Here is a 26,395-nt window from a genome sequence, read left to right as displayed (position 1 = left end):
ACAGGAAACACTGCAGCTATATCTCTATCCATAGGTCTAGGCTACTAACATGATTGGTCATGCCTCTGTCTTCAGATTAATATATATAAACAGAGGAAGCAACCAGGAGGCATTCATGGCATGTAGACATCATATCTTAATTACTAGGTATTATAAATATGGGAAGGAAAACTTCCTCTTATGTACAAACGTTCCTTCAAAAAAAGAAATTACAATAAGGTGTCAGTACTGCTAAACTCAGGCTGGTGGGATCTACTCAGACTTGAAGAATCTAACTGGAATGCAGTCTAAAAGCCATGAACCTCCAATTAAAGAATTCTGAACCCAGTAATTTGCTATTGACCACCAATCATGCTATGAAAAAAACCCACTCCTGTTCCCCCTCCGCTGTTTTGCAATATTTATAATTTAGGGAGAGAGAAAGCCTTGATGTTAAACAAAAGATCCTCGACTTCAGCCCAGTTCTAAGAAAAAAGTAAAAAAAAAAAAACAACAACGAAGGAACTTTTGATTTACTTTCTGAAAGCTCAGAAGACAGAGAACTCACTCAAACCTTATGAAATGTCTTGAAAATACAAGGAGTAGCCTAGCAACCAAGCAGTTTGGCATATAGTAGAGATTTTAGTGAAAAAAAAAATCCTTTTTAAAACCTCTTAGCCAAATATCCAAATATATAAAGAAAGTTTATTTGGGAAAATAAGGAGAAAGGAAGAATAAGGGAAGGCTACTAGCGCACACAGCTAGCACAATTCCAAATAAGACCAATCTAACTAAGTTACACACAACCTATCCATGCAGCTCTGGGGTTTCTGAGACATGCCAGAATTAGTTGAAGAGAAGATGGTTGGTAAGAAGGGACCTTTCTATAGATGATTCCAAGAGATAAAGTGTGTATAAGTGGGAGTGATGAGGTTTCACATTTTAGGGGCATCTATGACCAGTGATAGAAGCCAACATGGTACGGTTGTCTGCATGTTGAACTAATATCCCTTTCACATACTGTATAAAGTCCACATTGAACTGGATTATATGGCAGTGTGGACTCAGATAATCCAGTTCAAAGCAGATATTGTGGATTATCTGCCTTGATATTCTGGGTTATATGGCTGTGTGGAAGTTCCCTAAGATTGGAGACCAGGATATGAAGCCCCATTCGGTCATGGAAACCCACAGGTGGATTTGGTTAGAGTTTTACATGAACAGCTTTACCAGATATCCCGATTTCACAGACCTCTGTGAATGCGGGGAGGTTCCCTCCCCATGCCTTATATGTTTAAGGGAACTCCCAGTGAATGTGGCTTATTAGATCTTAAACACTGCCATATAATCCAGATTATCAAAGCAAATAATAAACATTATCTGCTTTGAATTGGATTATCTGGGTCCACACTGCCATACAATCCAGTTCAAGGCAGATAATCCAGATTTTATATGGAAGTGTAGAAGGGGCCTTAGTCTCAGAAGAAAACAATATCAAAGCTTCTCTGAAGAAATTTAGCTGAGAAACCCCCCTGACAGTTGTCATAGGTTGGAAACTTTGAAGGCATACAACCCTGTGGTGCTCACTCTCTTCAAGGAAACTGGCTGTCGTTTCATGAAAATGTAAGATACACTTAGTGCTCTATCTAGTCATTCTGAAAACCAAGCAGAAGCAAGGCGCTAGATCCATTCGTTCAACAATTCCGCACTTACTGGTCAAATGAACTGATATTTGTGAAAAAAAAGTACACATCAATGCTTCATCAGAAACCAATGTCAGAAAATATTCCCTTCAGGTTTCATATTAGGATCCCTAAAGTTGAGGTATTCTAAATCTAAATGTTCAGCTTCTTAAGAACATCTATGCTTGTCCTCACATGAGTGAACCGAGAAGTGTCCACATGAAGAAATCACCAACGGACTAATCCTAAAGACCAATTATGGAGATACATAGATGATTTGTTGCTCAAAGAAAAATAAATGTTGCTTAGATGAAGGCATGTCAATCATCTCTTTAAAGACTCAGATGTGCATTCTCCAAGCTTTCTAATAGGTCAGATCTGTTACAAAATGCCAAAAGGCTGAGGCAGAAATATTTGTTGGGTATTATAGGTGGGCTGTGTCCAGAAGATACCTGAAATATCAAGGCGAAAAACTGATTTTTTTGCCAAAATGCCCTAAAGCAGTGATTCTCAACCTGGGGTCCCCAAATGTTTTTGGCCTACAACTCCCAGAAATCCCAGCCAGTTTACCAGCTGTTAGGATTTCTGGGAATTGAAGGCCCAAAACATCTGGGGACCCCAGGTTGAGAACCACTGCCTAAAGGTACTTGAATCCTGTCTGATCTTGGACACTGAGCAAAATTGGCTCTGGTTAGTACTTAGACAGGAAAGAACCAATGAATACCAGGTGCTGTAGGCTATATTTCAGATGATGGGACTAGCAAGTATTCCTTGTGTTAAACAAAGGCATGAAGTTCATGGGGTCCCCATAAGTCGATAGGCGACACACACAAAGCTGACTTGACTTGGTTACGTGGAACTAGATTAAAAAGAAAATCTTTATCAATAATTTCAATTGATGTTCTCATAAAAAAGTTTAGGCAGCTAGCTGATCACCTCTATCTAGGCAAAAAAGCAACCCATGACAAAAGTGAATTCTAGAACTTTGCAGATTTCTTTTCCATATGCAGAACAAAGCTATTTTTCCATCTCCTGCTGTCTACTGAAGATTCTTAATTTTGGGGGAAAGAGGGTGACACAAAGCAGTGGCAGCTATTTCGCCTCTGACTGCTCACCACCAGAATCCAGGCGATAATGAGAAGCTTTGAGAGTCTCTGCTGCCTTGTTGCAAATGTCTCTCAAAGCTGGCAGACAGATTCTAATTTAATAAGTCTAACTTTCACAAATGGCAGAGAACTAAGGATGTGAAACCAGGGGCTTGACTATGGCACACTTCTTTGTTTGTGAATGCATCTCTCAGCCAGTCCCCTTCCTGACAATTCTTACTTCCCAAAATGTGAAGTTACGGATTAGAAGTCCTCCAGTCCAGTCTATATGAAATACATTCCCTGCCACCCAAGAGAGACCATTACTGGTTCATACATTTTAGGTCAGTTTTGCCCACAAAACCAACAGATCTCCAAAGAACAAAGGGGGAAAGATACTTTTATGAGGCTATGCTGCCCTTGCCCAAGTTAATACTTAGGATGTTCAAATCAACATTACAGTATTTAACCCACAAGCTATAGTTTCACAAAGCCAGAGTGGTTGATATTTGGGGCAGGCTGGTAACTAGCAGCAAAGCTGTCATATGCTTTTTGTTTATTCCCAATGGTTCCACCTACAAGAGAGTTAGTGACTAAATTTACCAGAATTTGGGGAGACCCAAAAGTTTAGCATTATATGTGAGATCTCTGTTTTAGTCTTTTTTTTGTAACCAAATGGAATTGGAACCTGAGATTTAGTTACTTTTGCCACTCTTGTTCACAAGTAGAGATGAAAAGACTATATAGAAACTTACTACTACTAAAACCAGGCTTCTAGCACATCTGACATAACATTTTGCAATCAAAGAGCCATGATCTGAGTCACTTGTCTTTAAAAGGTATATTTTATGGGTCCTAGTTGAACAAACACATCACTCAGTAGGGGAGAAGAGGGAGGGAAAATGCATGCTACAGAAATTAAACAATTATTGCTAACAGGAACAAAGGACTGACATAAAATAACAAATATGATTGCTACCTATCTCTTATTGGGAGGCTCAGAAATAAAAATAAATAACGATAAAAATCAGATTCATTAATAAATTACTATGAAAAGTCTATTTTAACATCTTCCCACTTAAATAAACCCTTCTTATTGAAATAAACACAACACAACACAACACACACACACACACACACAACAACTGGTAGGTTTTACTTGGCTGCTGGAACAGAACACAATCCCTTTAAAGTTGTATATTAACCTTGACTGGAAAAATAAACAATTTATTTCTGCAAAACTATTGATATCTCTCTTTCATAAGATGAAGAAGAATGCTGGTCCGTGAATTTCTATTTATAGGGCATAAAGGCCCATGTGTTGCAATTCAACTATATTAATTTTGTTTAAACTGCACAAGTAGCAACACCTTAAATATTACATCATTGTACCTATACAATGATGCAGTGGATTTTATTTTTGTATCACTTAGGATTAATTCTACATATACACTGTAGAATTCATGCAGTTTGACATCACTTGAACTGCCATGGCTCAATGCTATGGGATCGTGGGATTTACAGCTTTATAAGCTCTTTAGCCTTTTCTGTCAACGAGTCCTGGTGCCTCACCAAACTACAATTTCCAGGATTTGATAGCACTGAGTCATGGTAGTTAAAGCAGTGTCAAAATGACTTATTTCTACAGTATAGATGTGCCCAGTACCAGTCAAAGTAATCAGTGCATGTTAGACACTGTTACAATTGAGGGGACAATATGGTAAGAGCGACTTCTGATACAGTAACATAACACAATGGGTTATAAACAAAGTAAATTAATTGGATTTATTCAGACTATATATAAAAAACCATACAGAAGTACACCTCAGTACTTCTGAGGTGTACCCCCACTCTTATGCAGACAAAGAAATTGTTCATTTGCAGACAAAGAAATAGTTAAATGACTTTCAGTATCATGTCCACAGATACAGAGAAAAATCCAATAGAAACAACCCTTGAACGACCAAAAAGCAAACCAGAAAACAATACTTTGGATGCTAATCACCAAAAGATTCGCTTTTAAGCCATAATGCTCAATATAAACAATGTATATATTTAGATATAGTTATGCATGAGAAGACTGTCTCACTTCTCTACTCTTTCTATTTTCAGTATTCTAAACAGTTGTGTATAAGTGAACAGAAGTGCAAAAACATTCCTGTTTTTATCTTCTGCTACTTTGCTGCATTCTGGGATGGCATCTGGGAATTCACTGTAATGCAAGGAGCACTCTTCATGCAACAATCAGGAAATATCTGAAGAAACAATGCAGGTGTGTGATATCACAGTAACAGTAAGGAGACCTTTATCAAGATGGGTTTCAAAGCCTCCAACACCTAAAAAGGAAGGATTTTATGTTGAAAAAATAAAAAAAAAATTGGGATAGCTACTGCCTCTAACCATGTATGTATATGCAACCAGCCTGGCAAGAGAAGAAATTCTGTCATACAAGCATGCTAAAGCTCTGCCTGTCAACAGGACTGACAGGGTAGCTAAGGATTTATAAATGAGAGACTGGAAATGCATGCTCAAAAATGTTTCAGCTTGCATAGAATAGACAACTTTTGGCATGAAAGCATACATCTTCCCTCTGAGAAACAGATCCTTCCTTTCCCCAGTCTCTTCCTCCTTTTTCTAGCTGCATGTACCACTCATATTTTCCCCAACTTAAAATAACGATAATTGTCAAATATCTGTTAAACAGTGAAGGGTAACATTTGATTTTTATTATAGTCAATTGTGCCTGAAAAGCCAGAAGATGCTAATAGATGCAAAGCCAGCGGTGAGAGGAAGAATCATAGACTTTTGCAGCCTGCAACCCAAATTATACTTGCAGAGCCCTCCCTCAAGCCAAAACTAACCAGTCATCAGCATAAAGCAACAAATGGAACACGATTTATAAAATAAGGATGGAGACACAGCACAGGCAGCTAACTTGAAAGGTCCAACAAAGAACTCAACACTCAAAATTAATTTCCACTGAGAATAACATGACCATCTAAGAAACAGTGTAAATTCCTCCAAGTATGATACATGCTTATTCACACATGTAGCAGCAAGACTTAATTTATGCAATTGTGCGCACATTGGGCATAATTGCATGTTGCTACCCGAGTGCCATTTTCAACATGGAACTGATGTAGAAACTCAGCCTGATATGACACAAGCTCTTTTTTCTTCCCCAATAATTTCATTTCTGCTTTACAAACAGGATTATAAACTACTAAGCAAATGCAGTTGTTGACCTGAAAAATCACAGCGAGACAAACATAAAACCATTCAGGAGCACCATTGTCCATTGGCTCCCAAGGTCTCAAAGCATTAGGGGGCAGTGTAGGAACACAAACTCGCCAGTGCTTTGTTATGGTGCATCCCTCACTAACTGCTGATGCATAGCTAACACAGCAACAGACATTGATTTATGTTCAACTTTCCATTTCATCAGAGAGATTTTCAAAATGCTACACACAGGGCTCAAAATTTAGTAGGAAAATACACAGCTACCAAGTGCATAGCAGCAGCAACAAGAATAACAGCACACACATTCAGTAAGAATGCAATCAGAAATAGAACACTGCCAAGCGGCTAAAACACATAAAGATGCTCCTGTTTTAACTATCTCCTCTGGAACAATTATAGGCTTCAGAGTCTGTACCCCTTTCTCTCCAGTCCATCTTGGACTGGCATTGTTAGAAAATATGATTGCTATGTGGTCTATACACACACACATCCCTATGTGAAATGTGAGCCATTGCAATGGACTGCTTAATGTCAGTCATTGGTTTTGCTTTGCCAGCAAACAGGAGTAGATCATGCCATGGCCCATACACTAGCATGAACCACTCCTGATGCCTGGCAGAGGTTCTACCATTACCTCTGCTTTAGAAATAGCTTTAGAAATAAAGAGGAACACCAGCCAACCAACAAGGTAGCCTTCCTTGTCCTATTTCCCCATCAAACAGAAGAAGTTGGGAAACAAGAAGAAAGGGAACTCAGCAATCATCCTCTACTAAGATCATCTACAGAGGCCCTGCTCTCTGTCCCACCAACATTGCAGTCACGTTTGGTGGGAATGAGACAGGGTCTTCTCGGTGGTGGCCCCTCGGCTGTGGAACTCCCTCTCTAATGAAATCAGATCTGCCCCTTCCCTCATGACCTCCTGGTTATGGGATCAAGCTTTCGCAGAATAGATTGTTTTAATGGACTGTTTTTAGCTGACAACAATTGATTGATTTGGAAGACAACATGAAATGGCGAACTGTTTTAATGTATTTATAATTGCTTTAAAATTATAAATATATGCTAAATGTATATTATGCTTTGCTTTTATTGTTCAGGACCGAATGCTTCCTGTTGGTAGCTGTCCTGAGTCCCTCTTCGGAGGTGAGAAGGATGGGACAAAAACACTCAAAATAAATAAATAAATAGCTAAAGAAAAAGAAGACCATAGAAGTATCTTGCTCTATATCAGTAGTTCCCAACCTTTGGGCCTCCAGGTGTTTTGGACTTCAGCTCCCACAGTTCCTAACAGCTGGGATTTCTGGGAGTTGAAGACCAAAACACCTGGATGCCCAAAGGTTGGGAACCACTGCTCTATATCTTTCCATAGACTGAAACAAGCACTATCTTTCTATTTAAGGTTTGAAAAGGTAATCATGGTAGTGGAAATCAAGTCAGTTTTTTCCCTATCCCATCAGCATATATCTGCAACTCTTGTCATGTTTGATAGTTGTGGAGGCCAATGGAAACATGTCCTTTTCTCTCCCCCCCCCCCAAAAGAACAACAACAACACAGGGTCTTCCTATGTCTTTTTCATATGACTGGGAAGCTACAAAGAATACTTCAATCCATTATTCTTTGCCATTATTCTACAAACTCAGGGTCAAAAGTAAGATTAGGCTCTGCCAGATGTAGTTTTTCTTTGTCTTCTCTTATCATTGATATATTCTCTTCCTCCTTGACAGGACTAAGCAAAGTATGGGGAGGTCTTTTTTGTGCTGTTAAGAATCATGGATGTGAAGGGTGCGCCTCTTCAGATGTTACGGAGATGCAATGGTTTATCATCCCTCACCTCTGGCAATGCTGACTAGGATTGAGGGGAAATACAGGCCAATGACACCTGGAGCACAACTTCTTTACCCTTCTTGTAGGATGTGAAATCATTTATGCCCACATATATCACTATGGTTTATTTAGGGCTTCTCAACCTGTGGCCCTCCAAGTTTTTTGGACTTCAACTTTCAGAATTCCTGACCATTGAACAAGATGGCTATGGCTTCTGAGAGTTAGAGGCTCAGACACCTGGTTTATACAGAAGTAAGAAATGCCTGTTGTTTTCTTCCTTCTAGTTATCATGAACATGGATACAAGTATTAAAAATTCACATAATTAGCATATACGGCCCTTGCCTCCCTCTTCTGTCTCAATTCATGACTCTATCTCTACTCCAGTTCTACCACCTTCATATAATAGAACATCTCCTTGTTCATTAAGTGACTTTTCCAGACTTGGAAAACAAACTTCCCTGCTGTAGTGCCCTGGTTGTGTGAATGGGGGCCAAGAAATGCCAGTGCACCATCTCTTGCACCGTCTTATGCCTGGAATCATCTCTTTCAATATTCAAGAGGACCCCTTCCTCTATTCTTTCTAATGTCATTGAGTATGAAAAGCCAATTAGTATACTGGGAAGTATAGTAAGTTCTGCCAAAAGGAGGAAGAAATTTTGACTTTCTTTTAAAATGGTGCTCTCCTTCAGGAGGAGCATGTTAACTTTGTTTTCTCACCCCAGGCTTATAAGTGGTAGGGTTATAGCAACCCATCCTCTTACACAATTTCCAGAAAAGGCTTTAACTGTGCAATCACCCTGACTCATTCATGTTTTTTACAGAGTGGAAGAGAGGTCTAGACAATGCCGTCTAACACTTGTAATCCTCCAAAGTTTCCCCACTGCATTTTATTTGATTTCTACCAAGACAAAAAAAACAAAAACAAAACTCTATCAGAGGTAAGGAGGAAAAGATGGATTGGCTGCATAATGTAGCATGAGTGGTAGCACTAAGAGCCCATCATCACAAAAAACACGAAGTTGACCTCACTGTTTGAAGGCAGAATCTGTCTCTCACCCTTAAGAATACTATATACCAGACTGTAACTAGAAGACAAGGGTTTGAGATCACAAAGTTTTAAATCAAAGAAGTATGGTTGAAAGTGTACTGCCCAAAGAAGGAAATCTGTACTATAGATCAATCCTTGCTTCATGCTAACTCAAGATATGGACATATTGGTGGAACTCTGCCTCTTTACTGTTCTACTTCAAGTAAACATTCCAGCAAGAATATGCCAAGATGTAATCCACAAGATGTGTCTGGACTGCAACTCCCAGCATTTTTTAGCGTTGGCTATCCTGATGGGACATAATGTTCAGCACCATGGAGGGTTCCATTTTGCCCAACCATGTACTATAATCTAGTCAAGTTCATGTGATAATGTCCAAAGACTCAAATGGCTTGTGTATATGTGTCATCAAGTTGCCTGTTGACTTATGCAGACTCCATGACTTTCACAGGATTTTCTTAAGCAAGAAATACTCAGTTCCTTCCTCAGAAGGATAGCTGACAGTACTTGTCATTCATTGATGGTTTCTTATCCATATACTAACTAGTATTGATCCTAGTTAGTTTCTAAAATCAGATGGGATCTGGTGCCTTTATAATAATTAGTCCAGCTTAGGATCTCAATATTTGAAAGAGCATCTCTCTTCTATATACAGCTACCTGAAGATTGAGCTCTGCAACCATGATCCTCCTTTGATCTCCACCAATGGAGCCAATACACTGCATGATAGGGACTTCTCTGCTGAGGTAGCCCTAGTTGTGAGATGGGGACTGAGGGAGGTTGATTTTTTTTCCAGAACCAATTCAAAACAGGTCTTTTTGGAGAACTTTTGGGACCTAATTGATTCTATCCAAATTTGCACATACAATATGGTTTCAATTTTTTTAATGCTCACAGATTTTAACTCTTTTGTTTTATCTTGTGAAATGGTTCAGTATGCTCTGACTGTTTAAATTATTTCTTAGTCTCCTACATTATTTAAGTTGTTTAAACTGATTTTAGTCTACACTGTGGAGGGACTGTATAAATTGGGCAAGATGATTTAAAATTACTAAATAAATAATCCCACTAGGCACCCCACTCTCTGCCTAGTGCATCGGTAAGTGGTATGGGAGAGAAAAAAATGAAACATGGGCATTGATAAAATCGACATCTACAAATAGCAGATTTCCAAGGTAGTCTTGTGCACAATTAATCAACCTTTACTAGTCCTGTCCAATTGCTTTGAATATAGGGACAGGACGTTTTATTATGCTTAACTGTCTTGATCCCAGATAAGCAAGATATGCTAGATTTTACTGTTAATATGGTGTAACCTACAGATAGGACTGCACTTTTAGGTGTAAAGTTTCCTACTAATAGTTGATCTGCTTTTACATATAAATTCTCATCTGACATCTTCTTTAAAAAAGTTCATGAAGTCTAATAATACATGTGCCAAATATTTTTGGTAATAAATGGTAAACAGCCATACTTGGAAACTAAACAATCACAAATCCTGTAGTTCTGAAACAAAGGCATTTGTTTAACATCATGTTGTAATGGTCAACAATATCAGAGAATGAGAACAACCACTGCCTTAACTTGGGGTAGAAACTCATGTGGAAACAGGGACTGTGAATTGCCCTGCTGGGATGAGATATATGACTTGCATTACCTTGTTTTTTGGGTACGCAAACCATAAACCTTAACTCTGGTTTTAAATCTGAGGTCCCCTGCTTTATGCAACCAAACATGTGCTTCTCTCATGTTTATTGAGGAGGCTTAATCAATTCGTCTGTGTTTTGAAACAGCATGGGGCGGTGGTGAATCTGCAGTCTCAGTTTGTTGCTTTTGGGCAATAGGTACAGACATAACGTTTTGCTTTAAACCAAAGTATGGTTGTTATATGTTAGATGCTTTAAATTGTATTTTAATTGTTTTTATCTTGTGGGGGCATTGAATTGTGCCGACTGTAAACCACCTTGAGTTGCCTTTGGGCTGAGAAAGGCGGTATATAAATGCAGCAAATAAATAAATAAAGTGCTTCTCATTTAAATCTGGGTAGTTTCCCTACTTTTTGAAATATAGGAGGACATAAGATACAACCTATAACTTATATGGTGTCTACTGCTGTAGCAAGACACCATCAGCGGCATTATTGTACAAAGCAGATATATGTTGTTGTTTTTTTTAAAAAAAACAACAACACATGGTCACCAGCAAGGTTGCTACCTGTTTATTTATTGCTCAAGGAACGAAAATATAGTAGCAAATTGTCATGAACCAAAGGAACATGTGTCACCTGTGTGGAATGAATCATGCCTACAGATTTATAAAAGCAAGATTATTAATATAGTTTATCATGATGGCCAAGGTGACTGCTGACAGAGTGCTGCTTAAAGGTTCAGCATGCTGACAGTTTAGTAAACAATTTAATTTAAGGATCTTCATGAAGAGTTCTGAACTTTGGAATGCTTGCCCAACAAATTGACAAAATGAGACATTCTTTTGTCAAATGAATTGAAATTCAAATCCTGAAACCATATAAGTTGTACCCAATGCATACAAGACTTGGATTGATGACAGATGTTACTACCTCATATAGTCTTTCATTGATTTTCATCAGTGCAAAAAATGCCACTTGAGCCCCCTTTTAGTACTTTAGAATAAGTAGACTTTCCTTTTCTAGGTATGCAAACACTCTTTCAAGATATACATTGACAAAGCAAAACCAAAACAATCCCATTATTTCTACAGAATTAGTAGTTTTAGGAATTCAATGTAGACTATACAATCTTACCCCCAAATGTGACATGTTACTAGAAATAATATGGCAACAAGGTAATCTTCAATTATCTCTTGGATCGCATGAATGCTAAAATCATTCGTTTGTTTTAATGGATTGACTGAAGTTTGCATATACAAGTTGATCATACAGATATTTGGAATCAGAAGTGTTTCAGATTTTGAAATACTTGAATTTGCATACGCCTACATAATGAGGCATCTTGGAAATGTTTAAACACAAAGTTTACTTATGTTTTGTATACACCTTTCACATATAGTCTGAAGGCACTTTTATGCAGCATGTTTTAAAACATTTGTGCATGAAACAAAGCTTGTATACATCAGACTATCCGAAAGCTGAGGTGTTACCATTTCAGCCAGTAACCTGGAGAATTTCAGATTTTAGAGTATTTTGGAACTTGGAGCAAGGGATGTTCAACCAGTACTGAGAATCAGCTATTCCAGAAGAACAGAACACCATATAAATGCTTAAGATCTTGCATGTTTCTGTGCAAATAAGAGGCAAGTTATGGCAAGATCTTTATAACTGCAACCTTTCAACTAACAGTAAGACCAGAAGACTGTTACTGTCTCTTATGTGTGTTAGGTACATTTTCTCTATATTAGAGTAGACACAGGCAAACCTCAGCCCTCCAGGTGTTTTGGACTTCAAATCCCACAATTCATAATAGCTGGTATGGGAATTGAAGTCCAAAACACATGGAGGGCCAAAGTTTGCCCATGCCTTTTTTTAGAGGGATCTGATAGTTACATGGGCCAGGAGGGGAAAGCTGCAAATAATCTGCATCTCTAAAATATGCATGAGATGTGGGGTGTATGTTCTCAGAGGCTGGGATGGTCTGAAATTTCCTTTGTCATGGGACAGACAACACCTCCAAGCATCCTTCTTAGGACAACTAAGTCATATTCTGGAGAAACAGGCTGCTTGGGGCAAATAGTCCTTCTGTCCCAGTAAAATGACAACTTTTTGTTCCATCCCTTGCCACAGCCGTGCCTGTCGTCTTTTGAACTGACCATCTGGACCTCAATCTCTACCAGCACAAATCATACCACACACCAGAGTTATTCAACAGGCTCTCAGCCTAAGTCACCCACATGACCATTCGAAGTGACATATTCAAGACACTTCAAAGAAGTAAAACAAATTCAAAAATGTAATTGCTACAAATCACAATTAACCTAGCATTTCTCGTCTGTCTTTTTAAAAAACCCAAATCTCCTTAGACTTTCTTTACAAATATGATTAATACTCTAGCATTAATGTGTGGCTAAAACCAAAGTTTACGGTGAGAAGGCAGATACAGGGGGAAATGAGTTCATCTCTGAAAAGACAGCTCTGAGTTTTCTCCCTCCATGCCAATTGCTGCAATTTTGGCCTAGGCTACATGTGCTTTTGCCTGTGGCTATGGCTTAAGCTCATTTTGTTAAAAGACGTCTGTGATGGCAGTTGGAAAAAATCATGTGGTTAACCAGATGAGGGGAAAAGAAGAACCCAAATCCTGGGTATTTTGAATTACACACAAGCTTGTCATGACCAACAAATAAATAGGTTTTTTTTTAAGCAGCTTTGGAAAATATGGAGCTGTGAAAAAGAGAAAAGAAGCTAATATCACTTTCCAGAAAAACAAACTCACTCACACACTCTCTTTCACTCACACGCTGCTCTTAGCCAAAAAAATAGGTTAAGGAAGAACTGGTAGAATGTTACAACTACTTAAAACTAAATAGATAATTCCAGCTGTTTTATTTCAAAAGTGTCTTTGAGACCTTGATGGCCCAGCAAGGTACTTAAGCACTCATTCATAAAGCATAGGCATGCAGTAAACAGCAACAAAAACCAGGAGAGTCAGGTCTTACCTGAAAGAAACCTGGAGGAATGGGTCCTCCTGGCATTCCGTCATTTGGAGGAATGTTTCCAAGTACCGGACTTGGCGCTGCAGCTGCACTCTGTACAAAACACAAACAACACAGGGAGATAAATAGTGCTGCTTTCAGGTCAGCTTAGGAAGAAGTCAACGTGTGTCTCATGACTCCACGAATTAGTGCATGACCAATAACCAATACCATCATCATCAAGGCTGCCCAAAGGAAATCAAACCTTTACACACTGAGTGAAAGAGTGTGCCATTAAGACTAATAGAACGCCAATGGCTGCCATTCAGATTGACATGCAATTGGGAATGTGGCTCTGTCAGCAGCTAGTCGATTTGCACAGCACCTGATCTTAAGGACCAAGTGGAAATCTTCACAAAAGTTGCTACAGCAATTTCCATAACTATTCAAAAATAAATGATTTTGTGCTTATTATGAACGAGCAGCATGCTGATCCGTGCTACACAGTTACTCTAGCTCTCAGTGCAAGCAACCAAACAAACCACAGATATTACTTCTGCAATTAGTTTATCATATTGTCTAGTAGTGGGTAGTGTCCAGTTTCAGCTTTGTTCCATCCCAACAAACAAGAGAAAGAATCCATGGTTGAGAATAAACTAACTATTGCAAGGTGACCTGGTAAACCAACTGCAGAAAAGGGGTTGTTGCTTTGTATTTTATTTTGTCATGTTGTATTTTCGGGCTTGGCCTCATGTTAGCCACCCTGAGTCCCCTTTGGGGAGATGGTGGCGGGGTATCAATAACGATGATGATGGTTATGTCCAGTAGTAGTCAACCTACCTAATGCCATGACCCTTAATACAGTTTCTCATGTTGTGGAGACCCTCAACCATAAAATTATTTTTGTTGCTACTTCCTAACTGTAATTTTGCTACCGTTATTAATCATAATGTAAATACCTGTCATGCAGGATGTATTTTCATTCACTGGACCAAATTTGGTACAAAAAGCCGATATGCCCATATTTGAATACTGGTGGGCTTGGGGGGGGGGGGATTTATTTTGTCATGTAGTTGCTGGGATTTATAGTTAACCTACAGTCAAAGAGCATTCTGAACTCCACCAATGATGGAATCAAACCGAACTTGGAACATAAAACTCGCATGATCAAGAGAAAATACTGGAAAGGTTTTGTGAGCAATAACATTGAGTTTTGGAGTTGTAGTTCACCTCCATCCAGAGAGCAATGCGGACTCAAACAATGACGGATCTGGACCAAACGTGGCACGAATACTCAATATGCCTAAATGTGAAGACTGGGAAGTTTGGGGAAAATGGACCTTGACATTTGGGAGTTGTAGTTGCTGGGATTTACAGTTCACCTACAATCAAAGAGCATTCTGAATCCCACCAACGATAGAATTGGGCCAAACTTCCAAACAGAACTCCCATGACCAATAGAAAAATACTGTGTTTTCTGATGGTCTTTGGCGACCCCTCTGACACCTCCTTGAGACCCTCTAAGGGGTCCTGACCCTCAGGTTGAGAAATGCCAATTTAGTCACTGCAGCTGTAAAGATTCCTGGGTTTTTGGGTCAGTGGAAGAAGATGGCATGCTTCGATTAGCTATGTTTCATAATCATATTGTCATGCCTGAACTGTTACATGTAGTCTCCTGTCTAACTGATGACTACAGAAATATCAGGTTACCATTCCCCTCCTCCTTATTCTGAATTTAAAAGTTCTCCCCACAAACTAAGTTACTACATCTCATGACAACACCACAGTAACCATACCTAGCTTTCATCTCATTGAATGGAGGAATATACCACCACTATAGAGAATGCAACTTAAACATTTCAGAAGTCCTAAATGTTTAACATGTCATGTTTTTATGGAGTACAATGGTTAAACTGAATAAAGTCATGCAAAAAGATTGCCCATTTGTCACATTCGTATTCTCCCTCATTCTGTAAAAGAATCATAGAATGGACCTTTAGCTCCTACGCTATTAGGTTGGGTTGTGTGGTAAGTTGAAGGTCACCTAATAAGGCTTGTGGATGAGCGGGGAATTTGAATCTCCCAGCGGAGGCCAACCATCCAAAGGCAGCACTGCAGCCAACTCCACCACCACCTTGGCACCACCTTCATATTTCCTTCTCTTTCTGCAAACTGTGACCTTTAATTTCCTATATTTCTGCTGACCAACAGATGTAGGGCCCTTATTCAATGTCCTCATCTGATCTTTCACACTATTTTACAAGGCTTTTATAGAGTGTTTTGAGGAAAAGGTTCATACATGAATACACTGCAGTGTAACATGTTCATCCGGTATGGAAAATTCAATAAATAAGGCATTTAAAAATTGAACCAGTTTTTTGTGTCCCTAATTTTTACTTTGAAAGTAAATAAAGGCAAATGCCTTTTTATTTTTCTTCTAATTCTGCATGTGCATACACATCATTATCTTATCATTGGGTTATGCCCAATGAATGGCTTTGTAAAAGGTTTGCTACACTGACACAAGTCTGTATCAAAGATTAGAGAATACTGACAAACATCATACTAAATATTATTGTTCAACAAAACTCTTTCATTTGCTGTTTTCTCTATTTCAAGGGAATAAAGGGGTCCCATATATGGCAAGGCGTGACAGAAAAATTATGGCTGAGTTATTATGAAATTATGAAGAGTTTTCATAACTGTGAGAGGAAGCAAATTCTGAATTCTTTCCTTAAGATAACATATAATAATGATACTTTATTTGTATTCCGCCCTATCTCCCCAAGGGGACTCAAGGCAGATTCTAGGCACAAAGAAAAACATTCAGCGCCTAGAAACAACGAAACACAGATACACGGATAAAGGTAAAGGCTTCCCCTTTCATCTCCGGCTCTGGGGGTGGTGCTCATCTCCATTTCTAAGCTGAAGGGCCTGTGTTGACAGTAGACACTGCCTAGGTCATAAGGCCGGCAAGACTTCATGGAGTGCCGTTTACCTTCCTGCTAAGGCCGTACCTTCCTTGACCAAATTGTTTTGGATAATTGAGAAGTTTTGCTCTTATTTCTTAGGTCCCTCTGATGCAAACCAAGTTTTCAGCCACCAAGTTTCTTCTGAATATTTTTAAATTGAGAGGTGCTACTATGAGCAGAATACTCTAGATACCCATATTTTAGTATGACTACCTATATGCAACTACAATGGGCCCTTCATATTTCTGCTGAGCTTTGGATTCAGGATCATTTGTAAAACCCAAAATCTGTAAAGGCAAAATCAAGGTTTGCAGATTGGAATTTGTGTTTTAAATCTTTTCAAATTATGGATGGTTGAATCCATGCTCAAGTTCCTCACACACACACATACATACAGGTAGCCCCAAGTTATGAACAAGATAGGTTCTGTAAGTTTGTTCTTAAGCTGACCTTGTTCATAAGTCAGAACAGGTATATTTTAAATGTGTAGCTCCAGATACACACACACACATATATACATATACATACACACATACACATATACATACACACAAGCTTCAGAAAGCATAGGGAAGGTTTAAAACCCTTGGGGTGTTTGTTTTGCTTCTGTGCCCGTTCTGAAGATTTCACTTCACTTTCTGTCCCTGTGACAATTGGATTTTGAAAAATTTGGTTTGTTGTGGAAACTAGGATTGGTGATAAATCTTCAGTGGAGACCCCTTTTCTCCATGATAACTCTTTTCAGAAGTGAATTTCCCTTCCTTTATTCAAAATTAATAAAATAATTATTTGAGAAAAAATTACAGTTATATAGGTATATCTATACATTTCCCCCTCTTTTATTTTCTTTCACTCCTGTGCTCCCCTTCTCCAGAGCCACTGCTTCTTCTGAAGTCCCACCGAAAGTTAAATGTTTCATTTGGAGGTAAATTCCCATGTTCTCTTTCCCTTCCAAGGAGTAGATTTTTCTTACTTTCTGTTGTCTCACCCCTATTCTTAACAATGACTTGTTTGCAAGTCGGGAACTGCCAATAAAGGCAAAATCAAGGTTTGCAGATTGGAATTTTTGTTTTAAATCTTTTCAAATTATGGATGGTTGAATCCATGAAAACAGAATCCACGGATATGGAAGACCAACTGCACTAATCCTCTATAGAAAAGATATTCCTTAATATTTTTCAATAAAATGTTTGCTAGCAGTGTTTGAATGTGTTCCATGTTCTGCTCTCAGATACAGCAGATGCTATTAGGCCCAAGGCAGGAGTGTCTATACCAGGCTTGGGCCAACATAGGTCCTCCAAGTGTTTTGGACTCCAACTCCCACAATTCCTAACAACCTCCTGGATATTAGGAATTGTGGGAGTTGAACTCCAAAACACCTGGAGGCTGTTAGGAATTGTTGGCATTGAAATCCAAAACACCTGGAGGGCTGATGTTTTCCATGCCTGGTCTATACAGAGTTAACTGTGCAGAAGGTTGCCACAAAAATTCAAATACTGAAATCTTGCATTCACGTTAATACTCTCAAAAGCAATGGATGCCAAACTTTTTACTAAGGATTACCAGAACAGCAGAACTAAAAACATTGCTTTGTAAGGACCACTGAAAGTTGAGTATTACATTTCATGCCTGATGATGTGTGGGCAGCTGCACAAGAATGAGTAACCATGAAAACATATGGAATTATCATATGAAATTATCAGCTTGTGCTTCTAAGTGTCCTGAATCCTCACCTACCACAGATGCGTCTGCCTACCATGTTCACTTAGTCTTAACAAATACTGCTTTATAATTTACATAAATCAAGAAAGGTTCATTACTTTGATCACACTACACTAACTTTATTTTTTATTAATAAACATATTTGCATATTTCACAGTTGAGAAGGAAAAGCTGAAAATAATATGGGTAGCAGGAGAAACTTATATGGGAAACATTACATTCATTTCAACTTGGCAAAATTACTGTGGTTCCCCCACCCCTCCAATTCTTCCTGGTTTGTAACTGATGAGCAAATAATAGCCAGGAATTTCTGAGTAATTACACATAAAATAATTTCAAGTTTGTGCACGTATATGTGTTTCTTTACATATGCTTCTACAATATTTGGAGTTTCAAATCTAAACCCATATCAGGAAGTTGATCCACACAATATTTTTCAAGTTTTCCTCTTTAATTGAGGAGTGAAGAAAGGATTTGGATGAACGTGGTATCATTTTTGGCCAATACTCTCTAGGAATCGAAAGCAGTTCACTAATTCTTATATGCTGGGTGTATATTACTGTGAAAAACTACTTAAGTTTACTAATATATATATAATTTATGTTGATTATCTTTGATAGGGAGTTTAACCTAATTGGAAAGAAAAAGGCATCTTCTGCTTGAAAAATTAGTTAAGGTCTTTTTTTAAAAAAAAATGTATATTTAGGTGGGCTTAAACCACTAAGCTGCTGAACTTGCTGACCAAAAGGTCAGCAGTTCAAATCTGGGGAATGGGGTGAGCTTCCGCTGTTAGCCCCAGCTTCTGCCAGCCTAGCAGTTTGAAAACATGCAAGTGTGAGTAGATCAATAGGTACTGCTCCAACTGTAAGGTAACGGCACTCAATGAAGTCATGCTGGCCACATGACTTTGGAGGCGTCTACGGAAAATGCCGGCTCTTCGGCTTAGAAATGGAGATGAGCACCAACCCCCAGAGTCAGACATTACTATACTTAATGTCAAGGGGAAACCTTTACTTATAATCAGCTATCAAAGGTCTGTTCCTTTCTCCTCAGAGCAATAGCATTTAACACATATTGAAGTTTTTATATTCAACAAAGTTTTAAAGTCCCATTGAAGTAGTGCAATGCTCCAATTCAGGGTGAAAAATGGACCTGGGATCATAACCCAATACATGGTGGCCAAATGGAGTTGTTCAGAGTTTTTGATAAGGATACTGCAAATACTTTCACTTCTGTATGGATGCAGGTAATGAGCATTTTCCCAGAACAGCAAGTGGGAGAATTGCAGAGAGGACTATTTCTCACCTCTTGACAGCTGCCAGAGTGGAAATAGCTTTACAATGCAAAGGTCAAATCAACTTACTGCTAAAACTTTGTACAGAAAGATATAGAACCATTATGACCACGGACAAATGGAGATATCAGGTCCAAACTTCTGATAATTTTTTAAGCCCAGAAAGCATTTGTACCACCAAGTACTCATTGCTGATAAACACACATGGATCACTTTGGAAACCAATTCCATTCAATAAGTACCAAATGACTTGAACGTACTGGGAGTTTTTCTACCATATTTTATTGTTGTAATTCAGAATCCTATTTAGTTTGTTTGGGGTCATTTCTCCTGTTATCTAGTTATCAATTGGTCCTTGTTTTGTCATTTTAATTTCCCCAACCTATTATTTAAAATCAATAAAAATGATTTAAGAACAGCTTCTTTTTTGCATTCTGTCAGATGGGAAACAAGAAATAAAGAAGCAGAAGAATTTATCCTTTTCTATTGTCAGTTCAGCTGGCCCTTTGCATCTTTGAATTCTGTTATTCACAGCTTGGAAATATTTTTTAAAATGTTCCCAAAAGTAAATGTTGTTTTTGCCACTGGATATAAGAGTTTGTGCAGCTGAGCTGCTGAACTTGCTGACAGAAAGGTTGGAGGTTTGAATTCAGGGAGCATGGTGAGCTCCCGCTGTTAACCTCAGCTTCTGCCAACCTAGCAGTCCGAAAACATGCAAATATGAGTAGCTCAATAGGAACCACACCAGCGGGAAGGTAATGGTGCTCCATGCAGTCATGCCAACCACATGACCTTGGAGACATCTACGGACAATGCTGGCTCTTTGGCTTAGAAATGGAGATGAGCACCACACCCCAGAGTCGGACACGACTAGACTTAATGTCAAGTGGAAACCTTCACCTTTGATTGTATATAATAATACTTGAGCAACCAGGATTTTAGTATCCATGGAGGGTCCTGGCACCAAATTCCAGTGTATAACAAGGGCTTACTGGATTTCACAGTGAAAACTAGAAGCAATACCTCACTCTGCACAATCAGGCCTCAACAGATGATTTTTGTTTGGCAACTGGAACTATCCTAATTATCAAAGGAAAATACTTTTTGTACTCATGCCATTTAACCACTACTTTTAGTTCTCCTTCAAAGAAGTTTTTTTTAGTAGTGCTGCTCACTTAAATGGGAGGGTGTGTCAAGGAGAAAACAATTTCACCTTCTTTCCTCATCTTCCTTAGGTTTCCTTTTACCTGCCCAGACATCTCCAGCCACTTCAGGAGTCTCCAGGTGTGTGAAAAATGGCTCAGGATGAAGAAATTAAACTCATGCAACCATCTCTGCTTTCCCAAGAAATAAACCCTATCCAATTCCGGATCACTCAAAGCTGCTGGCGTCACGGCTCTTTCCATAAATTGGAGGCTTGAGTTGAAGAGCCTTACAAAACTATATTTTTATATCTGCTTTGCATTCTGACCCCCCCCCCCCAAATGCATCTTAACCAGGTCTGACTGAAGTCTACCAAGCGAGGAAGGGGAGAGAAGAGCAACAGACTATTTTCTTGTTCTTAATAATAATATTTTATTTCTAGACCATCCTCTCTCCCCGAAGGGACTCAGGGCAGTTTACACACACACAAAAGAAACTGATCTTTATTGCAGGTTCATGTTTGTTGGTTGATGTTTGCTTTTGTATTTTGTTATAATGTTGTTTTTATTCTGTTTTATATTGTTGTTTATGTATTTTAATGTGTTATATTTTAACTATGTTGATCAGGCCTGTCCCCATGTAAGCCGCCCTGAGTGCCTTCTGGGAGATGGAGGCGGGGTTCAAAAATAAAGTTGTTGTTGTTGTTTAAAAAGGCAAACATTCAATGCCTCAAATAAATACGAACACATCAAAAATAATGCACAATAATGCACAGTAAAATTGTGAACTAACAATGAAGAATTAAGCATCGAAATGAAAAAAAAAAGAATCCAATAATACAGAAAACATGAATAAACATAATAAAACATATATCCTGAAAGCAATTAAGATACACTTACATTAAAAATGGCTAGCACCAGTGTTCATTTAAGATGTGTCGTAGCAGCCATATAATACAAGTGGGATTGGCCAGCATTCCAATGGGTTAAAGTGTCCTAGTCCTCCTCCTCGTCATTTGCTAAAGTGCATAGGTGAGTTTTCAGAAGTTTGTTAAAGAAAAGGAGGGTGGGGGCCGCTTTTACTTCTTTAGGGAGGGAGTTCCAGAGACGGGGAGTGATCACAGAGAAGGCCTCCTCTCTCATTCCCACCAACCGAGCTTGTGATGGAGATGGGACTGAGAGGAGGGCCTCCTTCATTGACTGTAGTGCACGGGACAGTCTGTACAGGGAGATGTGATTAGACAAATAGCCTGGACTTGAACCGTTTAGGGCTTTATAGGTAACGGCCAGCACTTTGAAAGCACCCCTATAAAATAATTCACATCTTACTTGCCCTGGAATTATAATGGAGGGCAAACAACCTGGTAGAATATCACAAACATGAAAAAGGGAAAAGAGATCAAGAGGAGAAAACATTTTAAAAATCCAGGTTGATTGCAATCCTATGTCCTGACAACCATATTTGTAGAATCCACCTTCTAGAATGGTATAGGGTATAACTTCTAGATTACCAGCTAAGGAAAAATGTGATATTTTGAGCAAATAAGAAGACAGCTATGCTTTTTTTTAAAAAAGAAGCATAATGGGCATTAGCAAACTTTAAGCCAATTGGGAAAAAATAAATTAGTAAGGCCAGTTCTGGCTCTCTTTATACATCATAAAATTGAATAACTGCCATAATTTCTCTCTCTTTTGTAGGCCACCTTAAAGAACGAGCAGAAACTTAAATCAAAGCCACTGAACATATTGCAACTTCACTGGGAAGTGAATGAATGTTCTTAATGTATGTACAGGATCTGGCTTCAAACTGCAGCACATCCAATCACATTTAGGAGAAGAAGAAGGGGGAGGGAGGAAGCTCACTGTCATACAAAGCGCTGCTTCTCCAAAGACAGCAGGCATAGCAATAAAGCTGCCAGCCAATATTTTATTGTTACAGGAGATTTCCAGCATCGTATAATCCTTTGCTGGTGAGCCTCCCAGAGTTAAACAGATCCCTAAAACAGCTTAGAATAATGCAATTCAGATACTCTGGAGTTCCACAACCCAAAAGGGGGGAAAAACATGTGCATTGTGTCTAGCAATGCTATTTATATAGCAAAGTTTTATTGGCAAAAACCTGCAAGGATTGCAGAATTTGATGCATTGTTAGGTTGTTTTTTTTTAAAAAAAAACCACCCAGAAAGGTATAGGAGTACGCTATGTTCTTTATCCACAATGGCACAAAACGCATGCTGGATATGCAGCCAAAGCAAAAAACACAAACACAAACAAAAAAAACCTACCAGGTATCATGGTTCCTTTGTGTGCAGTGTGCAACCTCTCAGCTTGGACATATCGCAGACACAGCAAGGCATCTATTACATTTCCTGGCTGGCCTGGAATGCCCCGCACAGCTGCCAGTTGGAATGCAGAGCACAATGCAAAGCTGTCTTGCAAAGGCACACTTCCTCCCAAATTATGGAGTTATTTTTCCAAGATACACACATGTCAACGTGACGCACACATCATGACACTTGGTTGAGAGTTAATAATTAAAGTGCCCACCCATGCCCTGAACAGAATGCAAAGCAAGAATTGCATCTACGAGACCAGATGAATTATTTAGAAGGTAATAGCGTGGCATTCTCTTTTTCTCCCCTCTCTCTATTTCTCAACCCTCTTTGCTTCATTCCCCCTTATGGCAATTTATCCATGGTAGAAAGAGTGAAGTTGCAAGCCTGCAAACTTTTTGCAAGGTTGCAATCCCTGAGATGAAACCCCAAGTTCCACATGAGGAATTGGAAATCTATCCTCCATACTGTTTGATGACAGAGAAGATGTAATCTCAAATCTTTTCTCTTCAAGCCCCACACAGCAACTCTGAAGATTTCCAAAACACTTTATTTCTGAGGTTGGAATTTATGATCTCATGAAGCAGCCAAAGAATGTGTTCAGGGTATGATGCTGAGAAGGGGGAAAAAAAAGAAGATATTGATCCATTCGGTTTATAAATGCCTTAGACTCTAGGCAGAACTGTAGATGCACCTTGGATTGCTTCTAACTCCAATGTGCTCACATTTAGAGGAAAAGCTTTGCCCAAGGGAAGCTAATGCCATCCCCAATACTTCTACCCAGCTGGCAAAACAAACAAACAAACAAACACCAAATCAAAACACCAAGGCTTTTCAGTAGTAATAAAGCTCCACTATTATGAGAGCCATTGTAGTGTAGTAGTTTGAGTGTTGAACTAGAATACTGGGAGACTAGGATTCAAATCCTTGCTCACCTACGGAAACCCACGGAATTAACTTGGGTAAGCCACTCTCTCTCAGTTTCAAGAGTAAGGCAATGGCAATGCATCATGCCAAGAAAACTCCATGGTAGGGTCATTTTAGGGTCATCACAAGTAACAAATGACTTCAAAGCACACAATAACAATGACAAAAAGCCTCCAACTCCACAATCTCATAAGGGCAGCAAGTGCTAACAAATCTGACATGGTAGAGTTGGTGCCTTATGACATAAATTAAAGATCTGCTTCCTCCTTATCTCCAGGAGCCATCAGCAACTCTGGCTGCGTCTCTTCTTTCACATATCAACAAATAGATTCTTCCGCGCTGATTTCATGTACAGGGTACTGCAGTAATACTTTGTATTGTTGTTGTCTTCAAGTATTTTCCAACATATGGTGATCCTAAAGAGAACCTTTCATGGTACGTTTTTTATGGTACGTGTTTGCTATTGCTCCATTCCTCTGGAGTTGACAGTGCGTGACCTCCCCATCATCCCCCAATGGGTTTTTGTGACTGGGCAGGGATTCAAACCCTGATTTCAAAAGTCTGAATCCAACACTCAAACCACTAAAACTATTGCTAAATGGCACTTACTTTCCTCTTCATATTAGAATATGAAGTCAGTATATGAAAATGCACTGTTATGTGTTGGGACTGGAGTGTTAAGACTCTTCTCAAAAGATGGCCCGATGTTCTCAGACCTCTGATTGTGGCCCAGTTTGTAAGATGACTAGAGAATGACCAAGAAGTATACAAGCAAAAAATACCAGCAAGAAGTAGTAATTGCCAAAGTGATATGGAGGTAGGAAATGAGAAATTAGTATAAACACAACTGTTTTATCTCCTTAATTGTGCAGAATTCAGTAGCCAAAGATTATGGAAATGAAACAGTTGAGAAATGGAGAAACCAAGGCTGTGTACTATGTCTGCAAATAACCCATGAGTCAAAAGACTATTAGAACTATTTCAAATCTGAATTTTTGCTCATTTCCAGAAAATGTACTTTTATTGGAACATAAAATTAAGTCATTGTGTACTTTAAGGATAAAAATTGAATCTAATATGAGTTATTAGATATTATTAAATATGGACTGTAATTATTACTCTAGTATGGATTGCTGTAATATGAAAAAATAACTGTTTACTACAACAGGAGATTAGCCACATCCAAGTTCATACACATAACTGGCAGCATGTTTGTGCCACTCACAGAAAAAGTACATACCAAGACAGCCAAAGGGGCCCAATAAATAATCACTGTGCCCCCTCCAAAGTTCAGCAGTGATCGCAACAGCTGGAGCTGTTTTCTGCATCTGCCGATGTTACTACACTTCTGGGGAATGCCATTACCTTTGGAGGAGGCACACATCTGTACATGTGGGAGGTCTGAGGGATTTCTAATCCAGCATGGGAGAGAAGGTTTGTAATTTCTATTTTGCCTTAAATGCAAAATCTGTCATTGGGCAGTTTCTGGCTATCATTCATTGTATTTTAGAAACAAGAAACTGGCATAAAAGAAGATAAAATCTGGATTGGTGAGTTCTGCTTCCAAACTTAGACATGCAGTCAACACACCGGCTCAGTACACTCCAGCAGATGCCGTCTAAGCCTTTAAATCGCACACTAATTGTGCTAATTGAGCTAACAGTCGCTGTTTCGTCTCCCAACCCTGAGTCAACCAGCATCTTCTGGTACTGCTACAGAGATCCAAGCTGTTGGCTTTAGTGTTATTTTGTCAGCCATTAAATGATTCATCAGAGTCATTAATTGATTTATTACCGCTGCCTGAAAGTATAGCTTTGCAAATAAAGAATGATGTAGGTCAGAATGCAAAAGAAATTGAACAAAGCCACACAGCTAAGAACTGGACACTTAATTTATCTGTAGAAATCTCACACTACGATGAGAAAAAACAGGTGTGTGTATGGAGTAAGACATCAGGAAGACGATTGCTTGACTGTAAAAAACTCAAACTTACTGGAACTCTCTCTAATACACTAAGTTTCCACATCATAGAAAAATCATTCTGAATTGTCATCTCAGTCAACAGATCCCAATCTACCGATCATTTTCTTCTGTTAGGTAATTTCAAAATTGGAAACAAGACCCGACAGCAAATAGTGGCTTGATGTGGGAGAGCAAAAAACAAAAACATGACATGTTTCTTTCCAACGTGAGTATGCAAAGAAATGATTTAATTTGAGCAGTGCTTTTGCAGCTAATTGTTCACCAAATCTTCAGGCTGGTTACATGCAAAAGGCTCAAGAGCCTCCTTTATTAATTGAAAAGGCTCCTTTTTCCTTTAAGGCCCAGTCAGAGCAACTGCATATATTCTCTGGATAATACAACAAAAAGGACTGTGCTTGCAGACACTTCCAGATAGGAGACCTCTAATGTATTAGAGATACAAAATGCAGATGCGTACCAGGCTCACAGAGAGTCTCCTTTGGGAATGCTCAGTGGAAGATCTTGACCTATAGGATACTTTTAGTAGAAATATTGCGGA

General features: G+C 38.8%; 1 protein-coding gene across 2 annotated transcripts in view; it reads right to left on the bottom strand.

Annotated features, from left to right (window-relative positions):
- The window catches only part of SSBP3 (single stranded DNA binding protein 3), a 214,374-nt gene that overhangs the window by 45,226 nt on the left and 142,753 nt on the right, over positions 1-26,395 (bottom strand). For both annotated transcript variants that reach the window (XM_060773557.2, XM_060773558.2), the window contains exon 5: positions 13,509-13,598. In XM_060773557.2, the coding sequence (XP_060629540.1) occupies positions 13,509-13,598 (90 nt within the window). The remainder of the gene's footprint in view (positions 1-13,508; positions 13,599-26,395) is intronic.

This window comes from Anolis sagrei, chromosome 4 (assembly GCF_037176765.1).
Source record: "Anolis sagrei isolate rAnoSag1 chromosome 4, rAnoSag1.mat, whole genome shotgun sequence".
NCBI lineage: Eukaryota > Metazoa > Chordata > Lepidosauria > Squamata > Dactyloidae > Anolis > Anolis sagrei.
The sequence above is the reverse complement of the archived record's forward strand: the minus strand, read 5'-3'. Positions and strand labels throughout refer to the sequence as shown.